The 20,348-nt window shown below is 65.4% G+C and overlaps 1 protein-coding gene across 1 annotated transcript; it reads left to right on the top strand.

Annotated features, from left to right (window-relative positions):
* Nucleotides 1-2,989: 2,989 nt before the first annotated feature.
* Nucleotides 2,990-19,552, top strand: LOC113907250 (glutathione hydrolase 1 proenzyme-like). Its single transcript, XM_027566171.1, is given in 17 exon segments — nt 2,990-3,602; nt 4,399-4,512; nt 9,413-9,580; nt 10,033-10,196; nt 10,753-10,883; nt 10,965-11,051; nt 14,064-14,256; nt 14,460-14,617; nt 15,508-15,657; nt 15,950-16,086; nt 16,291-16,400; nt 17,943-18,152; nt 18,299-18,426; nt 18,517-18,629; nt 18,714-18,768; nt 18,771-18,826; nt 19,263-19,552. Coding segments are annotated over 14 exon segments (1,836 nt in total). The 5' UTR covers nt 2,990-3,602; nt 4,399-4,512; nt 9,413-9,580; nt 10,033-10,035; the 3' UTR covers nt 19,410-19,552.
* The last annotated feature ends 796 nt before the right edge of the window (nt 19,553-20,348 follow it).

Below are 20,348 nucleotides of genomic sequence, written 5' to 3' on the forward strand. Positions count from 1 at the left end.
CCAAGAGGAGGCAGCAGTGTTGAGGTTGGGCCTGAGGGAAGAAGAGTCCAGGCTGCGGGTGAACCGCTCGGAGGAGGGTCCAGCCCAGCCACAGGCGCTGACCTGGAGGGTAGCGTGCACCTCTGAAGGGTGTCCTAGTCGGGGAGGGATGTGATCTGAGCACCGGGGCTGCAGGGGGTGAGGAGAGGGGCGCCTGGGGATCTCTGGGTTTCCTGCCATGTGAGAAGGGGAGGCCGCGGTGGGAGGGGTGGCTGGGGTCAGGTGTGGCTGGGGGCAGCGGAGAGGGGGAGGGCTTGGGGCCACTGGACAGGGCAGCGAAGATGCCCAGGCCCCCTCCCTAGGGCAGGGCTCTGCCTACCATGGCCAGTGGAGGTCTGGGGAGGGTCGCCACTTAGCTCAGGTTCGGGCTTGTTGGTTGAAGCATCAGCCAACAGGGTGTTTCAGCAGGATGCAGCTAGAGAGAGGAACTGCGTCTAGGGCTGAGACGTAAAGGGGGTCAAAGAGAAGCTGAGGAAGGGGCCGGCGGGGAGAGCTTCCAGAAGCCCAGGCGGGCTGAGCCAGACATGCACAGAGGTGTCAGCATCGGTGAAACCGCACATCCACGTAGCCCCGTGCAGGGTCGCACCCGCCCCCCACCTGGAGATGCACCCGGGTGGGGGTTGGGGCTGGGGTGTGGACGGGACACCGCCTTCCTCCCCATCCCCTGGAGCTCCCAGACTCGCAGATAATTATGAGGTGATGCGATAAATGCTACCTGTGCAGGGAGCCGTGGGCAGGCAGGGGGCGGCGGCAGGCCCTGGGTGCGGCCGATCTCAGCGCATCTGCCCAGCAACTGTTTGAAGGATCCGTGCTCTCCAGACAGAAAACGGAGGGCAAGTTAGGAGAGGAGACTCCGCGCCGTCGGGCCTGGGGTTGAACGTGAACCCAGGCCCTGCACGTGCCCGTGCTCTTGGTCGTCCTGCCAAACCGCCTCTGAGCTTGGGAGCTGGACTCAGTCCGCCAGGTGCCACGCGGGCTCTGCAGCCCGAAGCTCCCGGTTGTTAACGAGTCGATCGCCCCGGAGGCCCACGCACCTGGCCAAGCGCCAGCCTCTGTCCTCACACTGAAGGCAGGTGCTGAGGTGGGAAGCCCCTACAAGGCCACTGGCGGGTGTCTGGGGGCAGCAGGGCCCTGCCCCTGTGTGCAGTTGGCCGGAGCTCCCCTCCCGCCACCAGTGAGCCACACCAGCCCCTGCGCCAAGCCCAGGATCTCCTCCCATCCCTTCGGTATGGCCTTCATGGCTCTGAGAGGCAGTGGCTGAGTAGCCATAAGGTGGGGGGCCTCAGCGGGCAGGGTGTTAGGCCAGGCCCACCTGATGCAGGTGTAGAAGGCGTTCCAGGAAGGCAGCAGCTGGGGCTCGATGTTGGGAAGAGCAGGCAGCGACCCGCGTCCTCTGTCCTGAAAGGTAGTGAGTTCCCTGTCAGGGCAGGTATGCAAGCCAGACTTTCTCGGGTGATGGAGATGGAAGCTCAGAGGCCAAACACTTGGGACTGTGTGACCCTCAAGCTGGTGAAGACGGACTTCTGTTCAGCCAGCTGACCAGGGGTACACAACTTGCCCCTGACGACATCAGGCCTCCTGGCTCCCACGGCTTCCGAGGGTGGGTCGGGTGCGCCTTGCGTCTGGACCCCCCTGCCCGGCTCTCTCACTGTGACGGCATTAGGCGATGTTGTTTCTCCTTTTTTGTTTTGTTTCTGAGCACGTCACCCTCCTTGCGGGATCTCAGTTCCTTGGCCGGGGGTTGAACCCCAACCATGAAAGCCCGGGGTCCTGACCACTGGGCTGCCAGGAACTCCCAGGAGGTTGTGTCTCTACCAGCTGGGGCCCACTTGGGGCCAGGCTTACCCGGCACTTCCGGGGGTTCAGGCCCAGCCGCTCCCCGAGGCCTGACAGCAGGGGGTGGGGGGGGGTGCGCCCCAGGCGGAAGGAAGTGTTTTCAGGGCCTTCTCTGTTTCCTCGGTTGCTGTCCTGCCAGGTAGCTTTGGGCAAGTCCTTTGTCCTCTTAGGCTGCGGTTTCCTGGGCCAGGAGTGCCCTGCTCGCGCGCCCTCCCAGGGCGTTCGTTGTTGGGGTGGGTCGGGTGCCTGCCCCCCGCCCCTGCTCCGCCGGTGTCTCCAGTCTGGCCAGGCCCTGCAGGCTCTCCGGGATCATTAGCAGATGAAAGGCTCCGGGAGGGTGGGGCGGGGCCCGAGGCTGCCTTGGCAGCTGCCCCTGGCTGGAGGCTGGCCAGACCCAGGCAGCTCCTCTGGGAGCAAGGACACAGAGCCCAGCTCTCGGCCCCGCCCTCTGGCCGGCTCCTGGGGTGGCTGCGGGACTAGTGGTCACCCACCGAGGTCTTAATGAGTGAAGCTGAAAGTCGCTCAGTCGTGGTCTACACAGTCCATGGAGTTCTCCAGGCCAGAACACTGGAGTGGGTAGCCTTTCCCTTCTCCAGGGGATCTTCCCAACCCCGGGATCGAACCCAGGTCTCCCCCATTGCAGGCGGATTCTTTCTTTACCAGCTGAGCTATCAGGGAAGCCCTTAATGAGTGAGCCAGGGTTAATGGGTTACCCAGCCCAGTGACACATTCATCGGCCTCCCCGGGCTCTCAAAGTCCAGACGCACTGGCCTGGCCTTCAGGGTCTGAGCTCAGCACCATCCCCTCCAGCTTTGATGCCTCGCGGCTCTGGAAGGGTCAGGAGGGTCAAAGGTCTTTCTTGTGCCTTCTCTGCTCCAGAGATGCCCCCCCACCCAGGGCCTGGCCTCCCCAGTCCAATCCCAGTGGTGCTAGACATCGCCCCCCGCCGCGACGGCCTGGGGTGTCCTGGGCTCCCCCTCCACGCAGACCGTGCTACCCATCTTGCGTCCAGCTGGGGGCTCCTGGAGAGAAGAAATGGCATGGGCCAGAGGGGAGAGCGAGGGAACGAATGAATGATGGGTGCGTATGTACAGGCTGCGGGTGGCGTGTGGCCCTCAGAGGCTTGGGCAGGCTTGCACCTGCCGGCCTTGTGGGGGCAAGCACCCCACCCCATCCCGCTGGGCAGGGGTGTGAGCAGACCACCCCGTCATCCATCAACCCGCCTGCTCGCGACCCCAGAAAGTTGGGGGGCTGAGGAAAGGCTCCCCGGGTCATGTGACTCCCTTCTGTCCCTGTGACCAGGGTCCTTCGAGTGACAGCCTGTGGATGCCTGCGGCCCCGGGGCTGGGGGAAAGGGCATCCCGTGGCCAGAAGTGGGGGCCACCCCCCTGGATATCCTAAGGGGCCAGGAGAGACCCATTGTCTGACCTGCCCCTGCTGGAAGCCCGGCCTCATTCGGCTCCACAGAGGCCCTCAGAACTCAGGTCCTTTTATCCCGGGCTGGGGATCCACCGGGCTGGAAGAGGCTGGCCACTGTCAGGGTCACACGGCCCCCTGGGGCAGGACCCAGGGCTGCTCCTCCCCCCACCTGGAAGGGTGCCTGTGCCTTTAAAGCCTCCCCCACTCCGGCCCGCGGGGGGCGGGCGGGAGAAGAGGGGAGGAGCCGGCACGGGACTGAGCTCCTTGCCTAGTGCTGGAGCAGACCGGAGGACCAGCCTTGCAGCCAGGTGAGCTGGGGCAGGGCGGGGGTCCGGCTGTGCCCCGCTGCTGTGTGACCCCGAAGCCGTCGCTCACCCTCTCTGAGCTGCCGGGGCTGGGGCATGGGACCCCAGGGCAGCCCAGACCTGGGGCCTTTTCGGGGGTATCGGAGCGCTGGGTCCCAGCCCCAGCTCTGTTCTGTTCCAGCTGTGCTCTGAACAGGTCGCTCTTCCTCTCTGAGCCTCAGTTTATGCACCTGTGTAATGGGAGTGGGCAGCCCTTCAGGGTTATGGGGGCGGGGCTGGTGCGCCGGGTCACGCAGAGGGATAGCGCAGGGAGGTCGCGCAGAGGGGCAGAGCCTGAGGCCCTTGGCCTGACCGGGTCTGGCCTGGGAGCCTCTTGTCTGTCGTCCGGTAAGTGGTCTGAGGCCACCTGACCAGGCTTCCCGGCTGACCTGGCCATGGGTGTGGGGTGGGTGGAGGAGGCCAGGGGAATGGGCTTCTCGGATTGAGAGGGAGGGTGGCCCAGCGTGGAGAAACTGAGGCCTGGAAGGGTGGGGCAGTCTGGGCTCATGGTGAGGTCGCTGGGGGGGTCTGGAGTAGAGATGGGCAGCGGTGGGGGCTGGGCGCCGTGCCCCCACCTTGGGCTCTGGGGGGCGGAGGGGCAGGCCAGTGGTGCAGGGGGGTGACTGCGCAGCCCCAGGGGGTGCCCACCCCCTGTGGTCCTCGCAGGCTCCGACAGCCGTCTGGACAGGCTTCTGGCCGAGAGGGGTCATCGGGTCTCGGCGGAAGGAGCCGTTTCTAATTCTCAACCCTGTTCCACCAGGGTGGGCGGCGCAGGGCACGGACCCCAGGTGCGGTCCGGGTGTGGTGCCGAGCTTCCTGCCCAAGACTGTGCTCTTGGACCCGGGGGACGCGACTCTTCACTGCCCGCCAGGTGGTAAGTGGGGCGCGGGGTGCCTACCTGCCCGTCCACGTGCCTGCGGGCCCGAGTCACCCCTGCCTGAGCCTCGGCTTCCGGCCGGCCTCTGAACGGCTCTGGGGCTCTGCCCAGTTTCACCCCTCTGATTCGGGCGGGAGGATTAGCGGAGAAACCCCAGGCTGTCGGCGTGCCTCATCTCTTCACGCTCTCACTGCGTGTCCTGGAACCTGCTCGCTCAGCCCAGATTCCTCATGGGCGTGAGTGTGTGCGTGCGTGCGTGTGTGTGTGTGTGTGTGTGCGCGCGTGCATTCGCTGGGAGCAGGTGGTGCATGGCAGACTCAGCATCTCTGGGTGCGTGAGACTTGCATACTCCTGGGGGCAGGGAGCTCACCACCTTCTGTGCTTAACACAGGAGCCCTGGGGTCTGGGGGGGACCTCCAGCTCAGAGCCCCTGCAGTGGGGGTGGGGGCCAGCCTGGACGGAGCGTGACACACTCGACGTGGGAGGATGGGCTTTATTGTTCCGAACGTCTTGCCTCTGTTGACTCCGCCCGTGAGACGCCGTCCTCCCCGAGAACCTGCAGCTGCTGCTCGGCTCCTCCTGGGCCTCATGGCAGGCCCTCCAGCCGGTCCCAGCCCAGGGTCTTCCTGCTGGGGTCACCTGTAGGGTCTGGGTCCTCCTCTGTCCATTCATGCCTTTTTCTGACCTCCCTGCCACCCCAGGCAGGGAGGAAGCCACTGAGCAAGCTCAGGCAGGCGGGGCAGCGGCCTGTGGCTTCCTACCACAGAAGCCTCCCTGCCGACGGTCCGGTTGTGCAGCCGCTCAGGCAGGACCAAGTGCCCTGGTGTTGCTGGCTGGCAGCCAGCCCTTGGGGACGGGTCTTGAGCCTCGGTCCCTGGCTCCTGCCTCGTCCCATCTTCTCAATCACCCTGGTCTGCAGGGGACAGGATGACATCCAGGGAAAGAGCGGTCGGGGCATTCCCAGCCTGGGGTCGTGGTGGACAGCTCACGGGAGTGGAGAGCTCACAGCCCCCCCCCGCCCCCCCGCGGAGCCCGCCCGAGGGCAGCAGTGTGTTCCGGCTGTGTGGCCCCGGGGGCGGCAGTGTCTGCTCGGCCTCTGTCTCCTCCACAAGGCCTCTGCGCAGCCCTGTGGGCTTTTTGCAGATTAGATAGTGCAGGTATGGGGCTGGGGGCTTCGGGGCAGCCTAGATACAGCGAGCCAGGAGCCAGGAGAGGGAGGCCTGACTCGGGAAGCGGCTGATCCTTGCCCTTGGCAGATGAAGGCCAAAGCGAGGTGGGGCATCGTCCAAGATCCCCGGGGCAGGTCTGGAGCTGCTCCCGACTCCACTCCCGCGTGTCCGGGACACTCAGCCCCTCGGGGCAGGTACAGGGTGGCCAGGTGTGTGTGCCCTGCTGGTCTGTGCGGCCTTGGACCCGCTCTGGCCCTCTCTGGACCCTGCCTTCCCAGGCTGGGCAGCTGGTTCCTCGGGCCTGGGGCGCCACCATTATGGGATAGACGGTGGAAGCTTCTGGGCATGAAGCAGGAGGGAGGTGGTGCCCTCTCCGCCCAGCTGTGGGGTGTGGTGGGCCTCTCGGTCTGGGTTCTGCCCGGTGCCCGTACCACCCCAGCCCTGCTGCATGGCCTCAGGAACCGTCTCTGGGCCTGGCGTTCAGACACCCTGAGCCAGGACAGGGCGGGGCGGCGGGAGACCCACCCTGGGGCTCGCACAGAGGCCCACTGACACCATCCTGTGGGACAAGGATTGCCTTGCCTCTGTCAGGCGATGCTCCTTCCCCGTTGGGGCCACACCCCTCGCCTGCTGCCACCACCCAGGGGTCACTGCTGACAGCACCTGCCGCCTCCAGGGCCCTCCCAGGGCTGCATGAACTTTAGCCTCCTGGTGATGGGCGGAGTCCCCGGGCTGCCGTGACAGGACCAGACACAGCCTCTGGCCGCCCTCCCTGCCATGTTCTGTCTTTGGGGATTGCCCACTCTCCACAGGGATTCAAAGTGCCCCCTGTCATGGCAGTCTGAGCGCGGCTTGGGAAAGCATTTCGGAAAGGAGTGAGTTTTTTGAGAATAAACAGCAGAGATAGTGCAAGTGTTAGTCGCAACTCTTAGTGACCCCACGGACTGTGGCCCGCCAGGCTCCTCTGTCCACGGGGATTCTCCAGGCAAGAACACTGGTGTGGGTTGCCATGCCTTCCTCCAGGGGATCTCCCCGACACAGGGGTTGAACTCAGGTCTCCTGCTGCAGCAGGCCTGATCACGGGTGGCTTGGCCTACAGCGGCGTGGAGCAGGACCTGGGTTCCCAAACAGAGGCTGAGCCCGTTCGCAGTGCTGAGACCACCAGATCCCAGCCACTAGACCAGCGGTCAGTGACAAGAGCCCTGGCCCTTCAGCTTTGCTGGAAAGAGTTTTCCACCAAGACGGAAAGCAGTGAAGCAAGTCAAGTGGTTACCAGGCAGAGAGTACAGTGCGCGTGGAAAGACACAGTGGGCTCGGAGGGAGAGACCCCAGGCTGCGTCCACCTGGCAGTTTAAATCACTCTATGGGGTGTTTCTTTCCGTTCCCCTCTAGCCAGGCCTTGCGATTTGCCTCCTGCATGGGTTTGGTATATCTCAGGACCCTGCCCTGTGTGTGCACGCATCTCAGCCAAAAGGGAGTCTACTGCGGGTAGAGCATCCTTGACGTGACTCCCCGTCGGCCTCCAAGGAGCCTTTTCTGTGCCTGTGTGGTCAGGGAGAAGAAATCTGTGATCCATGCAGGGTCCAGTCTCCTCCCTTAATTGTCCTGCTGTTCTTATCTTGGAGTTTCGGTTGAAAGACTGTGAATCTCTGCCGGCTTCATCCTGGTGCAGGGAGGGAGCATCTGACCTCCTGACAGCCTAGGGAGAACTGACGCTTTCCATGGGTTAGCAGAAAATATTTATAGCCTTGAGACAAAGAAAATTCCCGCTGGAAGGGTGGCATTAGGTGATTAGTTAGGGCGCTCTAGGGTGAGGACCGGGTGGGCATTTTTGCATCACTGGGGGTCAGGAAGCTGGCTGGTAAGGATCAGGGAGGCTTTTGACAATGGTCCCAGTGGGGCTCAGTCTGTCCCAGAAAAGACTTTCATTCTGGGCTCTGGGGCTGTGGCCTTGGGATAGGACTCCACGCCCTTGGGAGGGCCTCTGGCCCCCTGCGCCCCTCGCGAGACTAGGTGAGGGTTCCTCAGCCCCTCTGCTCCTCCTGGGGGGGGAGCCCACCCCAGCTCCTAGCTCCCAGCTCCCAGCCCAGCTCTGGACCCCCTGAGGAGCCCTGCAGGGCCCGCGGGCGTGGCTCCAGGCGGCTCCTGGGGTGGGGGGCCTGGCCCATGCCTAGAGGGACTTTCCCAGGCAGACAAGTCGGCCTCCCCGGCCAGTGCCCCAGCCTGTCGCCCAGCTTCTTTTGAGAAGCAGTGGGGGTATCGTGGCCCCCCAGGCCTCGGGTAAGCCAGCTAGGGTCAGGAGGAGCCCGGCTGCTGCTGGAGGCCCAGCATCCCTTCTCTGGCCTCAGTTTCCCCTCCTGACACCGATTTGGGTGAGAGCCAGCCTGGTGGCAGGGGGGCGGGGGTGGGGGTGGGGCTTGGATGTGGTTTTGGCCAGTCCAAAAATGTGGGGGGCAGGGATGGGAGACCAAAGCCAGTCCCCCAGCAGGGTGTCTTCCTCTGGGCTTCCTGTGGGGGCTGGGCCAGGCCTCCCGCCTGCCCGGCCTGGGATGAGAGGAAGAGGGAGAGGGCCCACCGCTTCCGCATGCTCCGGAAGGCTAAGCCTTGCGGGTACCCCCGGCCCTCCGGGGAGCCCACTTGGGCCCTTGGCAGAAAGCTGGACAGAGGGGAGGCCAGACCTCAGGAGGCCTTGGCTGGCTTCTCCCCGGGGCCCGGGTGGGGAGAGGATGCAGAGTAGGACGAGGGTCTCAGCTGAGGGTCCCAAGCCCAGGAGAAATGCCCAGCATGCCCTCGAGGTGCCCAGCGTGGCCAGACCCAGTGAACAGGCCTGGGGCCCAGGACATGCCCTGAGGGCTCTCCGGCCCGGCGGAGGGTGGAGGGCAGAGGGCACGGAACCATCCCAGGGTGGGCCCCTCTGAGTAGGAACCGGGCGAGGCAGAGGGGTCCCGGCCTGGGGTTTTCTGGCAGAACATCGCCCTTCGGGGGGGAACTGAATTTGGGAGAGAGGGCCTTACCCCTCTGACACCCGTTGGGCTACACACCCCTCACCTGTCATCCTTGCCACTGGGACCCCATGGTCAATGGCTGTCCCTCCATGTCCAGCCTGGCAGGAAGTCACCAGAGAAGCCCACGGTGTCAGGGTGCGGTGAGGCCGACGGGCTCCCCCCCCCCGCCCACAGGCCTCCAGCCTCCCCCAAGTGGAGCCAGTACGTAGCTGACGCTTGACACCTGGCTCAAGGGCACAGAATCTGCCTGCGGTGCAGGAGCACAGGGCTCATCCCTGGGTGCGGAAGACCCCCTGAAGCAGGGAAATGGCAACCCGCTCCAAAGCATCCTTGCCTGGAGAGCCCCGTGGACAGAGGAGCCCGGCGGGCTGCAGTCTGTGGGGTCACAGAGAGTCAGACACAGCTATGCAACTTACACATTCACACTTTCAACCCATTTCATCTCTCATTGCACTGGACGGACGGCCAGTGACTTTCCCAAGACCCCACGCAGGTGAGACGCGGCAGGCCGGCCTCGGACCCCACGTGGCCGACACAGTGGCCCTCACCCGTTGGTCACATGCCAGCTCCCTGTGACACACACACACACCCCATGCCTGGGAGAAAGGCCCTCGGAGGCGGAGTTCACACCAACGTGGGAGTGGCTGACAGCTTCCTCTTGGAGACACAAAAACTCCTCACATAGCTACCCAGAGGCTTCAGAGACACCCTCTCCATTTGCAGGAGGACGAACAGGCTGCGTGCTCTGGAAGTCTCCTTGGAGCAGGTTCTGTGGTCACGGGCTCCCACGGAGCGTGAAGGAGGCCCCAGCTATTTCTGCAGCCGGTCCAGCCCACACCGTCTCTGTGGCCCCCTCCCTGGGAGGCTCGGGCCGCCCACCCGCTGAAGAAGGTAGGCTCTGGCCCCACGGCAGCCAGGAGACGTGGGTTCCCCGCTCCGGCTTTGAGCGCACTGGAGGCTGGCCCCACACTCTGCGGCCAGTCACCTGGGGCCCCAAGGACAGCGTTGGGAAGGAGTCAGGCCAGGCCTGTCCCTCCCAGGGTGACCTGAAGGCCACCGTGAGGGCTCGGCCACCATAAGGAGCCAGGCAGGTCTGGGGGGGCTCCCCTCCCGGGAAGGGTCCCTGCCAGAGGGGGCCCTAAGTCTGAGCAGGAGGATTTAGGGGGCAGAGATGGGCCAGGAGCTGCTGAGAGAGGGCGTGGCCTGAGCAAAGACGGGAAGGAGGCCTGGCATGTCCTTCTGAGGCCGGACTGTGTGCCGTGCCCCGGGAGGCGAGGCTGTGTCCCCGGGTCCGGTCGGCGGTCGGCCCCCTGACCTGCCACCCCTGCGCCTCGCACCTGCAGAGCATGAAGAAGCGGTCCATACTGCTGGCCTTGGGGGCTGTGGTCTTGGTCCTCCTCATCATTGGGCTCTGCATCTGGCTGCCCGAGACCTCCAAGCCGCAGAGCCACGTGTACCCCAGGGCCGCCGTGGCCGCGGACGCCAAGCTCTGCTCAGAGATCGGCAGGTGAGTGGGGCCCCAGGCCCAGGCGACCGTCCCCGTCAGTGCCCCGGGGCATCACCCTCACCCCTCTGGGGCTCAATCCCTGCCCCCGCCGGCCCTGGTCATCAGGCTGCCTGGGCGAGCAGTGTTCGAGCACACGGGGCTGCCCCTCCCATCCGTGGACCTTCCCGGCAGCCTCCGGTCAGGGGTGAAGGGGACCCTGGAGCTGAGGGTAGAGTGTGGGGGTCTCCTAGTGACCGGCTGGACCCCTTTCTCAGTTCAAGGCTGTCTGCCTCTTCAGAGAAACTCTGCTGTTTGACGCTCCTTGTAGGCCCACAATTCACGCATACAAAAGTCAGGTCTCACACGGGAAAAAGATGATATTAATAAAAAAAAGTGACAAGTTTTCATTCTTTTCCGATTATCAAAGTCATGTCCATCTGTCGGCGTGAAAAGCCCGTTGGTTTTCAAATACGACAAATTTTTTGCGTTAAAAAGTAAAACCTGTGGGCTCCTCTCGGTCCACCCTGGGGCGGGGTGGCCCCTCCGAGCCGCTCACCCCTGCCCGTGCCACCGGCAGGGACGCGTTGCTGGATGGCGGCTCGGCGGTGGACGCAGCCATCGCAGCTCTGCTGTGCATGGGGCTCCTGAATGCCCACAGCATGGGCATCGGGGGCGGCCTGTTCCTCACCATCTACAACAGCACCATGCGTGAGTGCCCGGCGGGGTGGGCTCCAGGGCCGGGGAGGGGCCGGGGGCCGTGCAGCCTGCCCACCCGCCCTGCCATTCCAGGGAAGGCTGAGGTCATCAACGCCCGCGAGGTGGCCCCGCGGCTGGCCTCCGCCGGCATGTTCAACAGCTCGGAGCAGTCGGAGGAAGGTGAGAGCGGGCTCGGGGCGGATGCGGGGCCAGGATGAGCTACCTGCAGCTGGGGGTGGCCCTCCCGTCCCTTCAGGCCCACAGCATCCCCACCATGGAGGATCCAGCCCATCATCACAGACTAAAGGGCCTCTCTGCTCAGGCCCCTCCAGGGCCACAGGGAGCTAGAGAAACAGAATGATCCCTGTTGCAACTGCGTATGGATCAGGGCCAGCGCCCTGCTCAGTCATCTGCACCCACGGCGAGCCCCTTGAACCCTCCCTGCACACTTGGCAGGGGAGCTCGGTGCAGATTCCCATCGGATAGCTGGGGACGCTGAGGCCCACCCAGAGAGCCCATGTAGACTGACCAAGGCCACACACAGCTTTCCAGGTGGCTCAGTGGTAAAGAATCCGCCCCCAGTGTGGGAGACCCAGGTTCAATCCCTGGGTTGGGAAGACCCCCTGGAGAAGGGCATGGCAACCCACTTCAGTATTCTTGCCTGGAGAATCCCAGGGACAGAGGAGCCTGGTGGGCTACAGACCACAGGTCACAAAGAGTCAGACACGACTGAGTGCACGCGTGCACACACACACACACACACACACACACGGTCACCCAGCTGGATGGTGGGAAAGCTGAGTTTGAACACACCTGTTGTGTTTTTAAAGAGCATCCAAGTCCCTCGTCGTTGTGGGGTCAGCTGTCTAGATTACGGCGGAGTTTCTTTTCTAACCTGCCCTTCAGCCCCAGAGTACACCCTGCAGGGACCCCGGTGGACTGTAAGACAAGGCTGGAGGGAGGAGGATGGAGATTAAAGGCCCGAGTGGGTCTGACCCCTCCTGCAGGCCTTGCTCCTGGGGGACCTAGAGGGCTCTGGGAGCAGCCCTTTGGGAATTCTCTTTCTTTCCAACACACAGTCTTTGAATTTTTACCCGCTGGGAAGCTCACCAGGTGTAGCCATGAAATCATTCAGGGTGTGAGACGGTAAGAATCTTACAGACTTGGCGTTTTGCATTCTTGAGACTCCTGCGTTTGACTCGGGCTTGTCGGGTGTTGGGGCTGTTCCCCAGCCAGTAGAAACAAAGGGAACAGGTGAAGGGCACCATCCAGAAGGAGCAGAGGGGAGATGGCACGGGTGTGCCCGGTGCCACCACACAGCCTGGAAGGCGGACGCGGGCAGGGTGAGAGGGCACGTGGGCTTACCAGGTGCAAAGGCCCGGAGGCTGGGGCTGGGGTGGGGGGTGGGCGTCTGGGGGGAGCAGGAGGACGCAGGGTCAAGTCATGTTGGACGTTGTGGTGGGTCATCGTGAAGACCCAGCCTTGTGTCTGAAGGAGGGGCAGGTGTTCCCTGCGTCGGAGGGCACTGGGGGGATCTGGCTCTTTTGTGACGGGACCCCTTGGGCTGCCAGTCAGGTGGCCCATTGGGAAGTCCTGCGATGGGCAGGGATGCTGAGGGCTGGTGCCCAGCACACTCAGAGGGCGGAGCCGTGGATCTGCTGATGGGTCTGCTCTGACACACAGCCAGGGGTCCCGGGGAGGACAGAGTGGCCCTCACGGAGACTGGCAAGGCTGCCAGTGAGTCCCCCTTGAGATCAGATACCCTCAGATCTGGCCATCAGGGGAGCAGCCTCGAGAGTTCAGCCTGGGGGCTGTCAGCACGTAACGGGGCGCAGTGGTAAAGAATCTGCCTGCCAGGGCCGGAGGTGCTAGAGACCTGGGTTCAATCCTGGGGTCGGGAAGATCCCTTGGAGGAGAAAATGGCAACCCACTCCAGTGTTCTTGCCTGGAGAGTCCCATGGACAGAGAAGCCTGGCAGCGGGCTGCAGTCCATGGGGTCCCAGGAGTCGGACACAACCTCATGTGCACACGCACTCTGGACCAGGCAGCCTGGTGTGCAGGAGGGCAGACAGAGGAGAGGCCGGGAGATGCGGAAGCAACCCGGGGAGAGGGGGATGGACCAGGTGAGATGGGAAAGGGGCCGGGCTGCCTGCTGAGAGGGCGGCCCAGGGCCTCACGGGCCTGAGGTCAGGCCCACACGTGAAGGGGAGGGACGTGTGCTGGCTGGCAGACCTTCCGGGAGGTGATGTGGTAACAACCCGGCCCTAGGAACCTCGTGCCCCACTTCAGGGTGGTAGAGGCCGCTCGAGAGCCTGGGAGTGGCCGAAACGCGCCCCCCCGCCCCCCGCCCCGCATCTCGGGTGAAAGCAGGAAGGGGCCTGGGAGCTGGGCAGTGCTGAGGCTTTCTGTGTCAGGGCCGAGCCCTAGGGCACGCTGGCGGGCGCTGGGGCCTGGCGGAGAGCTGGGGTCCGGGGCTCTGTCTCCAGTGGCATCCTGGCTCCTCAAAGGACGGAGCTGGGAACCAAAACCCTCATGGTCAGATGGGGCAACTCAGGCCCAGAGAGGGCCCGGTGCAGGGGTCTGGGACAGAGGAAGAGGGGCTCTTGCTTTGGCACCAGCCTTGCGGGTGGTCTGCGGCTTCAACTGGGGGCCTTGGCGGGTTCCAAGGGAAGCCTTGAATCATACAGGGTGAAGGGGCTCGTGACCCCGGAGGCTCAGACAAAGAGGGGGTGAGGTACGGCTTCCGTATGCTCTCGCTGCTCAGCCGTGCGCCTGGGCCAGGTTTTCAGACACGGGGCCGCTGCGGGACAGACGTGAGGCCTGGGGGACAGCGGGACCCCCGCACGTGCCCCCAGCAGACCCCCGGAGCAGAGTCACCTTCCTGCCTGCCAGGTCAGGTGTGTCAGTCACTCAGCTGCGTCCGACTGTTTAAGACCCCGTGGACTGTAGCCCTCCAGGCTCCTCTGTCCTCGGGATTCTCCAGGCAAGAATGCTGGAGTGGGTTGCCATTTCCTTCTCAGGGGGTCTTCCTGACCCAGGATTGAGTCCGGGTCTCCTGCCCTGCAGGCGGATTCTTTACCCTTTACCAGGCACAACCGCAAGCATGCATTCCTTCCTGAGCCTCCGGGTCCCACCCGGGACGTGCCTGGACCTTCCCGTGCGGACCACCGGCCGGTGCCTCTCCTTTCACAGGCGGGCTGTCGGTGGCGGTTCCGGGCGAGCTCCGCGGCTACGAGCTGGCGCATCAGCGGCACGGGCGGCTGCCCTGGGCGCGCCTCTTCCAGCCCAGCATCGAGCTGGCCCGCCAGGGCTTCCCGGTGGGGAAGGCCTTGGCGGGAGCCCTGCAGAGGCAGCGGGAGACGGTGGAGCGGCACCCCGCGCTGTGGTACGCCTGTGTCCCCGCCGTGGGCGGCCACCCGGGGACCGGAGCCCTGACTGTCTGAGCCCGGGGCGGGGGTGGGTCCGGGCCCCAGCTGGGCTGGACACCGTGGGCAGGGGCGCCCGTCCCTTGGTCTCCTGTGGGGATGGGGGCTGGATGGCTGAGCCCGCCCCCACGCCTGCCTCACAAGAGCACCCCCGCCGCTCCAGCGAGGTGTTCTGCCGCGACGGGAAGGTGATGCGGGAGGGGGACCGCGTGACCATGCCGCGGCTGGCCGACACCTTGGAGACGCTGGCCTCGGAGGGCGCCCAGGCCTTCTACAACGGGAGCCTCACGGCCCAGATTGTCAAGGACATCCAGGAGGCCGGTGAGTGGGCGACACCGCAGGCCTGTGGCTGGAAGCTCCGCGCCAAGAACCTTGAGCCTGGGGTCCCCGGGTCCTGTCTGGGCGCTGGGCCCTTGGGGAGTGCCTGGTGGGGGCGGGTCACAAGTGTGTCTGCAGCATGGATTCACAGCTCCTGGTTAAGGCAACGCTGAGGGAATTCCTGCAGTCTAGGACAGGAAGCCCGGGGCTGCAGGCTTGGGGGCACTGAGGGGTGGGCAGGAATGCAGTTGGAGGCAGGAGCCAGGATTGGGGAAAGCACGCAGGTGCAAACCCCAGAGGACTTCCTGGAGGAGGTGGCGCCTGAGCCACAGGTGAGGTTGGACTTTGCAGGCAGAGAGAACAGTCTGAGGCTTGGAGAGAGGGGCTTTGATTCTCCAGGAGGATCACGGGGAAGGAGGGTGGGCTTGCTGAGAGGGGTGTGGGGGGTGCTGCATGCAGGGGACTTGTGGGCAGGTTCTGCTGGATTTAGGAGTCCCGGTTGCCTCTCTTTCCCGCCCCTGCCTCCCTAAGCTGTGTGCCAGGGAGGAGGGCGATTAGCGTATCGACCTTTACCACTGACGCCGGAAATTAGCCTAAAAATACTTCAAACACTTCATCTGTCTGGAGCCAGTTTCCCTGGAGAATTATTAAGGCCCTCCCTCCACCCACCCACTAGTCAGAGGAGGAGGAGGCTGATGGGAGACGGGGGACCTCTGGCCCCCTGAGAGGACACGTGTCGGACCCGGAGGCCAGAGGTGCAGCAGGTGGAGGACACTGGCCTGGGCCTGGCCCCGGGGAGGTGGCACAGTCGGGGAGCATGGGGGGCGGTGGATGGGGCTCCCCACTTGATGGTCCCCTAGGAGTGTGTCTCATCCCCGGGCCCCCCGCTGCAGGGGGCATCGTGACGGCCGAGGACCTGAACAGCTACCGGGCGGAGCTGGTTGAGCAGCCGCTGAGCATCAGCCTCGGGGACGCCCAGCTCTACGTGCCCAGTGCCCCGCTCAGCGGGCCCGTGCTGGCCCTCATCATCAACATCCTCAAAGGTCAGCCGTGTCCCAGGCTGCAGGCTGGGCGGCCCGGGCCGGGGGCACGCCCGGTGGATCTGGGCGGTCATCCGCCACCCTGGGGCCTGGGTAACCCTGTGGCTGACGTGTGCTGCCCAGACACGGGGACCTTTGCTTCCTTCCCCCGCCTCCCAAGCAGGCACTGCCATCGGATAGTAAATGTTCCCCTTCTCAGGGTGAGCCGAGTGACTCAGGGAGGCCTCCCAGGGACCCCACTGTCCTGGCAAAGGGAACCCAGGACGCTGGGGTCACTGTGGCTCTGCCCGACCAGGGTACAACTTCTCCCGGGCGAGCGTGGAGATGCCTGAGCAGAAGGGCCTGACCTACCACCGCATCGTGGAGGCCTTCCGCTTTGCCTACGCCAAGAGGACCCTGCTTGGGGACCCCAAGTTTGTCAATGTGACTGAGGTAAGGGGGCAGGGGGCTCAGCCCCACTCTGGCTTATTCCTCGGTTTACAGTGCCAAGTTTGGGCTCGGGGCCACCAGGTGCTGGGTGGACTGCTGACCGCGTGCTGGCCTCTGTGCCAGGGCGCTCTCACTGGGGGAGTGGGGGTGCTGGGGGCGGTCCTTAATGCCTGCCTCCTCCGCCACCCTCCGGCTTCGGGGCCTCAGCACGAGCCGTGTCCTTGGCCTGGAAGCCCCTGGAGCTGTCAGCGCCGAGGTGGGGGCCGAGCGCACAGGGGCGTCCCAGCCCACAGGGCTGATGACGAGGTTCGATCCAGGTGGGCAGAGGCCCTGGCCACACACGCTTCCGGTCACACCAGCTTCCCAGACCCCAGCACCCAACCTGCTCGCTCCCCAGGTGCCTCCCCTCCAACCCGGGCTCCTGGCTGGACACCCCACCCTCACCCCACCTCCAACCCCATCAGGGCGCTCATCCCCTACGCCTGGAGCCCTTCCCTCCACCCCCTCCAGGCCCTGACCATGCCTCCCCTCGGGCCCCTCCACTCTGGCCCCTCCACGGCATCCCACCCCCTTCACCAGCGCCTCCTCCCCTCAGCTGCTTCCTGTGCAAGGCTGTGGACACGCAGCGTTTCCTCCCCCTCCCGCCTCCAGCTCCCTCTGCTCTGCCTGCTTCTTCTCCTGTTAGGACGCCTGGGTCAGCCTTTCCCCGAGGGCCCCGTCCTTCTCGCCTCCAGTCTCTTAGCCTCGACGGACCGCCGCCCTGGGCTGTTGTCCTTTGGATTTTAAGGCCCGGGGCAGTCAGATTATAGGATGTCCAGTCCCTGGTCCAGCTGCTCTCTTGGAAGTAGATTTGAACTTAACGGATTAGTCACTTAATCCGTGGGTGTTGCATGAGCCCTCTGCTCAGCCTCCAGGGCCCTGCCTTGCCTGTGAACTCCACAGGTCAGGGCAGCCCATCACACACCCGGGACAGGATCTTCAGGATCCAACAGGCGCGTGTCTCCAGTCAGGCTCCCACTGCCCCCCGGCCGCCCCTTCTGCACCCGCGCCTCCGTCTCCAGTCAGGCTCCCACCACCGGCCCAGTGGTGCTCCGCCCCCGCACACAGGGCCAGAGGGTTAACACCCGTCAGCTGGCCACTTCTCCGCCCCAAGTGCAGGAGGCTTTAAAGGCCTTTTAGGGCCTGTACGGACCTGTGGGGAGAAGGCAGTGGCACCCCACTCCAGTACTCTTGCCTGGAAAATCCCATGGACAGAAGAGCCTGGTGGGCTGCAGTCCATGGGGTCGCACAGAGTCGGACACGACTGAAGCGACTTAGCAGCAGCAGAAGCAAGGACCTGTGGGAGCAGCCCCTGCCAGCATCTTCAACCTCCTCTCTCCCTAACTCCTCTCCCTGTCTGCCCGTCACTCATAAGCCTGCTTCAGGGCCTTTGCATAACCAGTCAGGTGGCTTTCTTCAGATGTCACCTCCTCTGAGAAGCCCTCCCTGACCACTCTCACCCTTCCATCCCTCTCGCCCCTCCCCCTCCCTCCACTTGTTCTTTCTAGTACATCCCTGCCTGCCTTTGTCTTCCCTGCTGTGAGGGTGGGGACGGGCGTGTCTGTTCCCTGCTGGTCCCCCAGTGCTGGACACAACTTACAAGCTCTGTGAATGAGTGCATGAATGGTTGGGTGCAGCGAGAGTCAGGGTTTGGAGGGCATTCAGAGTTGCTGGGCAGCAACAGAGACAGAGCCTGGGGAGAGGGGGTTTGGGCGGGCCACGTGAGACTCAGAGGGTTGTGGTTGGAGCCACGGTCGGGGGCTTCCTGAGAACCGCTCGCACAAGCCTGTGCCCCCTCCTCGCCTCCTTCACCTCCTCAGGGCAGCTCTGGGGTCTCGGCAGGTGGTCCGCAACATGACCTCCGAGTTCTTTGCCGCCCAGCTCTGGGCCCGGATCTCCGACAGCACCACTCACCCAGCCTCCTACTACGAGCCTGAGTTCTACACGCCAGACGGTGGGGGCACCGCCCACCTGTCGGTGGTCTCGGAGGACGGCAGCGCTGTGTCGGCCACCAGCACCATCAACCTCTAGTAGGGCTGCTGGGCGGCCGGGAGGGCCAGGAGCTGCCCGCGTATCTCAGGAATGGGGGGCTCCACGTTGGCAGAGTGCCTTTCCAGGGAGCATGTGTTGGTGGGCACGGGGCGGGCTGCCCTGCTCTGACCCTGCCGGCCGGCAGCTTCGGTTCCAAGGTGCGGTCACGGGTCAGCGGGATCCTGTTCAACGATGAGATGGATGACTTCAGCTCCCCCAACATCATCAACCAGTTCGGGGTGCCCCCCTCGCCAGCCAACTTCATCGCTCCAGGTGCGGGGCGCAGGGCCTGGGTGGGGAGCGGGCTGGTGTGCCCGCAGCCGCTGAGCCGGTGCTGTGGCCCCCTTCCCCCCACTGCTTCAGGCAAACAGCCGCTCTCGTCCATGTGCCCCGTGATCATCGTGGGCGACGACGGCCAGGTCCGCATGGTGGTGGGCGCCTCCGGGGGCACCCAGATCACCACGTCCACGGCGCTGGTACGTGCCCCGCCCGCCGCCCTCGCCTGAGCGCCCAGCCCCTTGCCTACTGGGCCACGCTGACCCCATCCCCACACCCCTCAGGCCATCATCAACAGCCTGTGGTTCGGCTATGATGCCAAACAGGCGGTGGAGGAGCCCGGCTGCACAATCAGCTTCTGCCCAACACCACGGTGCTGGAGAAAGGCATCGACCAGGTGGGGCTGGGGGAGTCCCGGTGGGGGCGGGGCGGGGGCGGGGAGACCAGCCGCGGTGGGGGTGGGGTGGGGAGGGGGAGGGGCACCGAGTCCCGGTGGGGGCGGGGCGGGGTGGGGGAGGGCCGGGTCCCGGTGGGGTGGGGGCGGGGGAGGGGGACCTAGCCCCGGTGGGGCCCCGGGCCTGCGTCTCCTGATCACCGCAGAGCAGGCAGTGGCTGCTCCCCGCTGCCCGTGGCAGCTGGCCTTCATGCCCACCGCCCGGGTCTCCTCGACCCCCAGGCCCAGAGAGGCCCGGGCCACCCGCGCGGATGAGAGCCAGTCGGCCCCGCGGCCCCCGGCCTGCCCTTCCTGGCCCCTCAGCCGGCAGCCGCGGCCCGGGGTGTGTGAAGCCCCGCGGCCCGGGCCCCCCTGAGGCCGCGCCCCCTCCCGCCCGCAGGCGGTGGTCGCGGCCCTGAAGACCCGGCACCACGCCATCGAGGAGACGTCCACCTACATCGCCGTGGTCCAGGCCGTCGTGCGCACAGCCGGCGGCTGGGCGGCCGCCTCGGACTCCAGGAAAGGCGGGGAGCCCGCGGGCTACTGAGCGCTCCGGGGAGGAGAGGCCCGCCGGGGCGGGGGGCCGGGGGTGGGCCTTGGGGGGCTGGCTTCCCCTGGGAGCGGCGCAGCAGGGCAATAAATGCGGCGGCGGCGCCGGGCTCTGGGCTGTCCTGCCGGCCGGCTCCCGACTCCCTGGGCTTCAGCGCGCTGTGTGAGGTGGGGCCGCCGCGGGGAGGATGGAGACGGGACTCGGAGGCCTTGGCAGCGCGCGCGCTGGGCCCCGGGCGGGGGGGGAGGGGGGGGCTGCACCCCCGAGTCCCGGCATCGGGGTCGGGCCGCCCGGGACACGTCCCGGTGGCGGCCACCAGTGGGCGCGCGGCCCCCGGCGATTTGTCCGCTGGTTCCGGGAACCCGGAGACCTCCTCAGCTCCCCGATGCCCGTCCAGCAGGCCCTGAGGGGAAACCGAGCTCTGGGGGAGGTGGGGTTGGTTAAGAGGCTGGAGAAAAAGATGCTGGTCAGGGCCAGGCCCCGGGGGGGGGGGCTTTCCAAGTGGAAACCCAGAGTGAGATCCAAGCTGCGATGCGCTCCAAGAAGAAGGCCCGGTTCTTCAGGATCAGTGAGCTAGAAGAGGTCCTCAGGTCCCTGAGGGTCAGGGCTTAGACTGTCGCCTGGGGTTAGGGCGGCTCTGGGTGGGGAGGGGGCACCTGGAGATGCCAGGCCCCAGCCTCCTCCATGGGGCGGCCCCTCCCGCCGGCCCTCCGGGCCTCTTAACTCGTCCTTCACACAGAGTTGTGAGGTGGGAGGCGAGGTGCTCGGAAAGCACCTGGGGAGGTGGGCAGGGCAGAGGGAGGCCCAGTTTGACAGCCTGGTGAGCACCCCTCCCCTGGGCAAGCACACGGCCAGGGGCGCCAGGTCTGGGCTCTCCTCAGGGAAGCAGGGAAATCCCAGTGGTTCCAAAGTGCCCTCCGGGAAGTGGGGCTTTGC

The sequence above is a fragment of the Bos indicus x Bos taurus genome, chromosome 17, assembly GCF_003369695.1.
Source record: "Bos indicus x Bos taurus breed Angus x Brahman F1 hybrid chromosome 17, Bos_hybrid_MaternalHap_v2.0, whole genome shotgun sequence".
Taxonomy (NCBI): domain Eukaryota; kingdom Metazoa; phylum Chordata; class Mammalia; order Artiodactyla; family Bovidae; genus Bos; species Bos indicus x Bos taurus.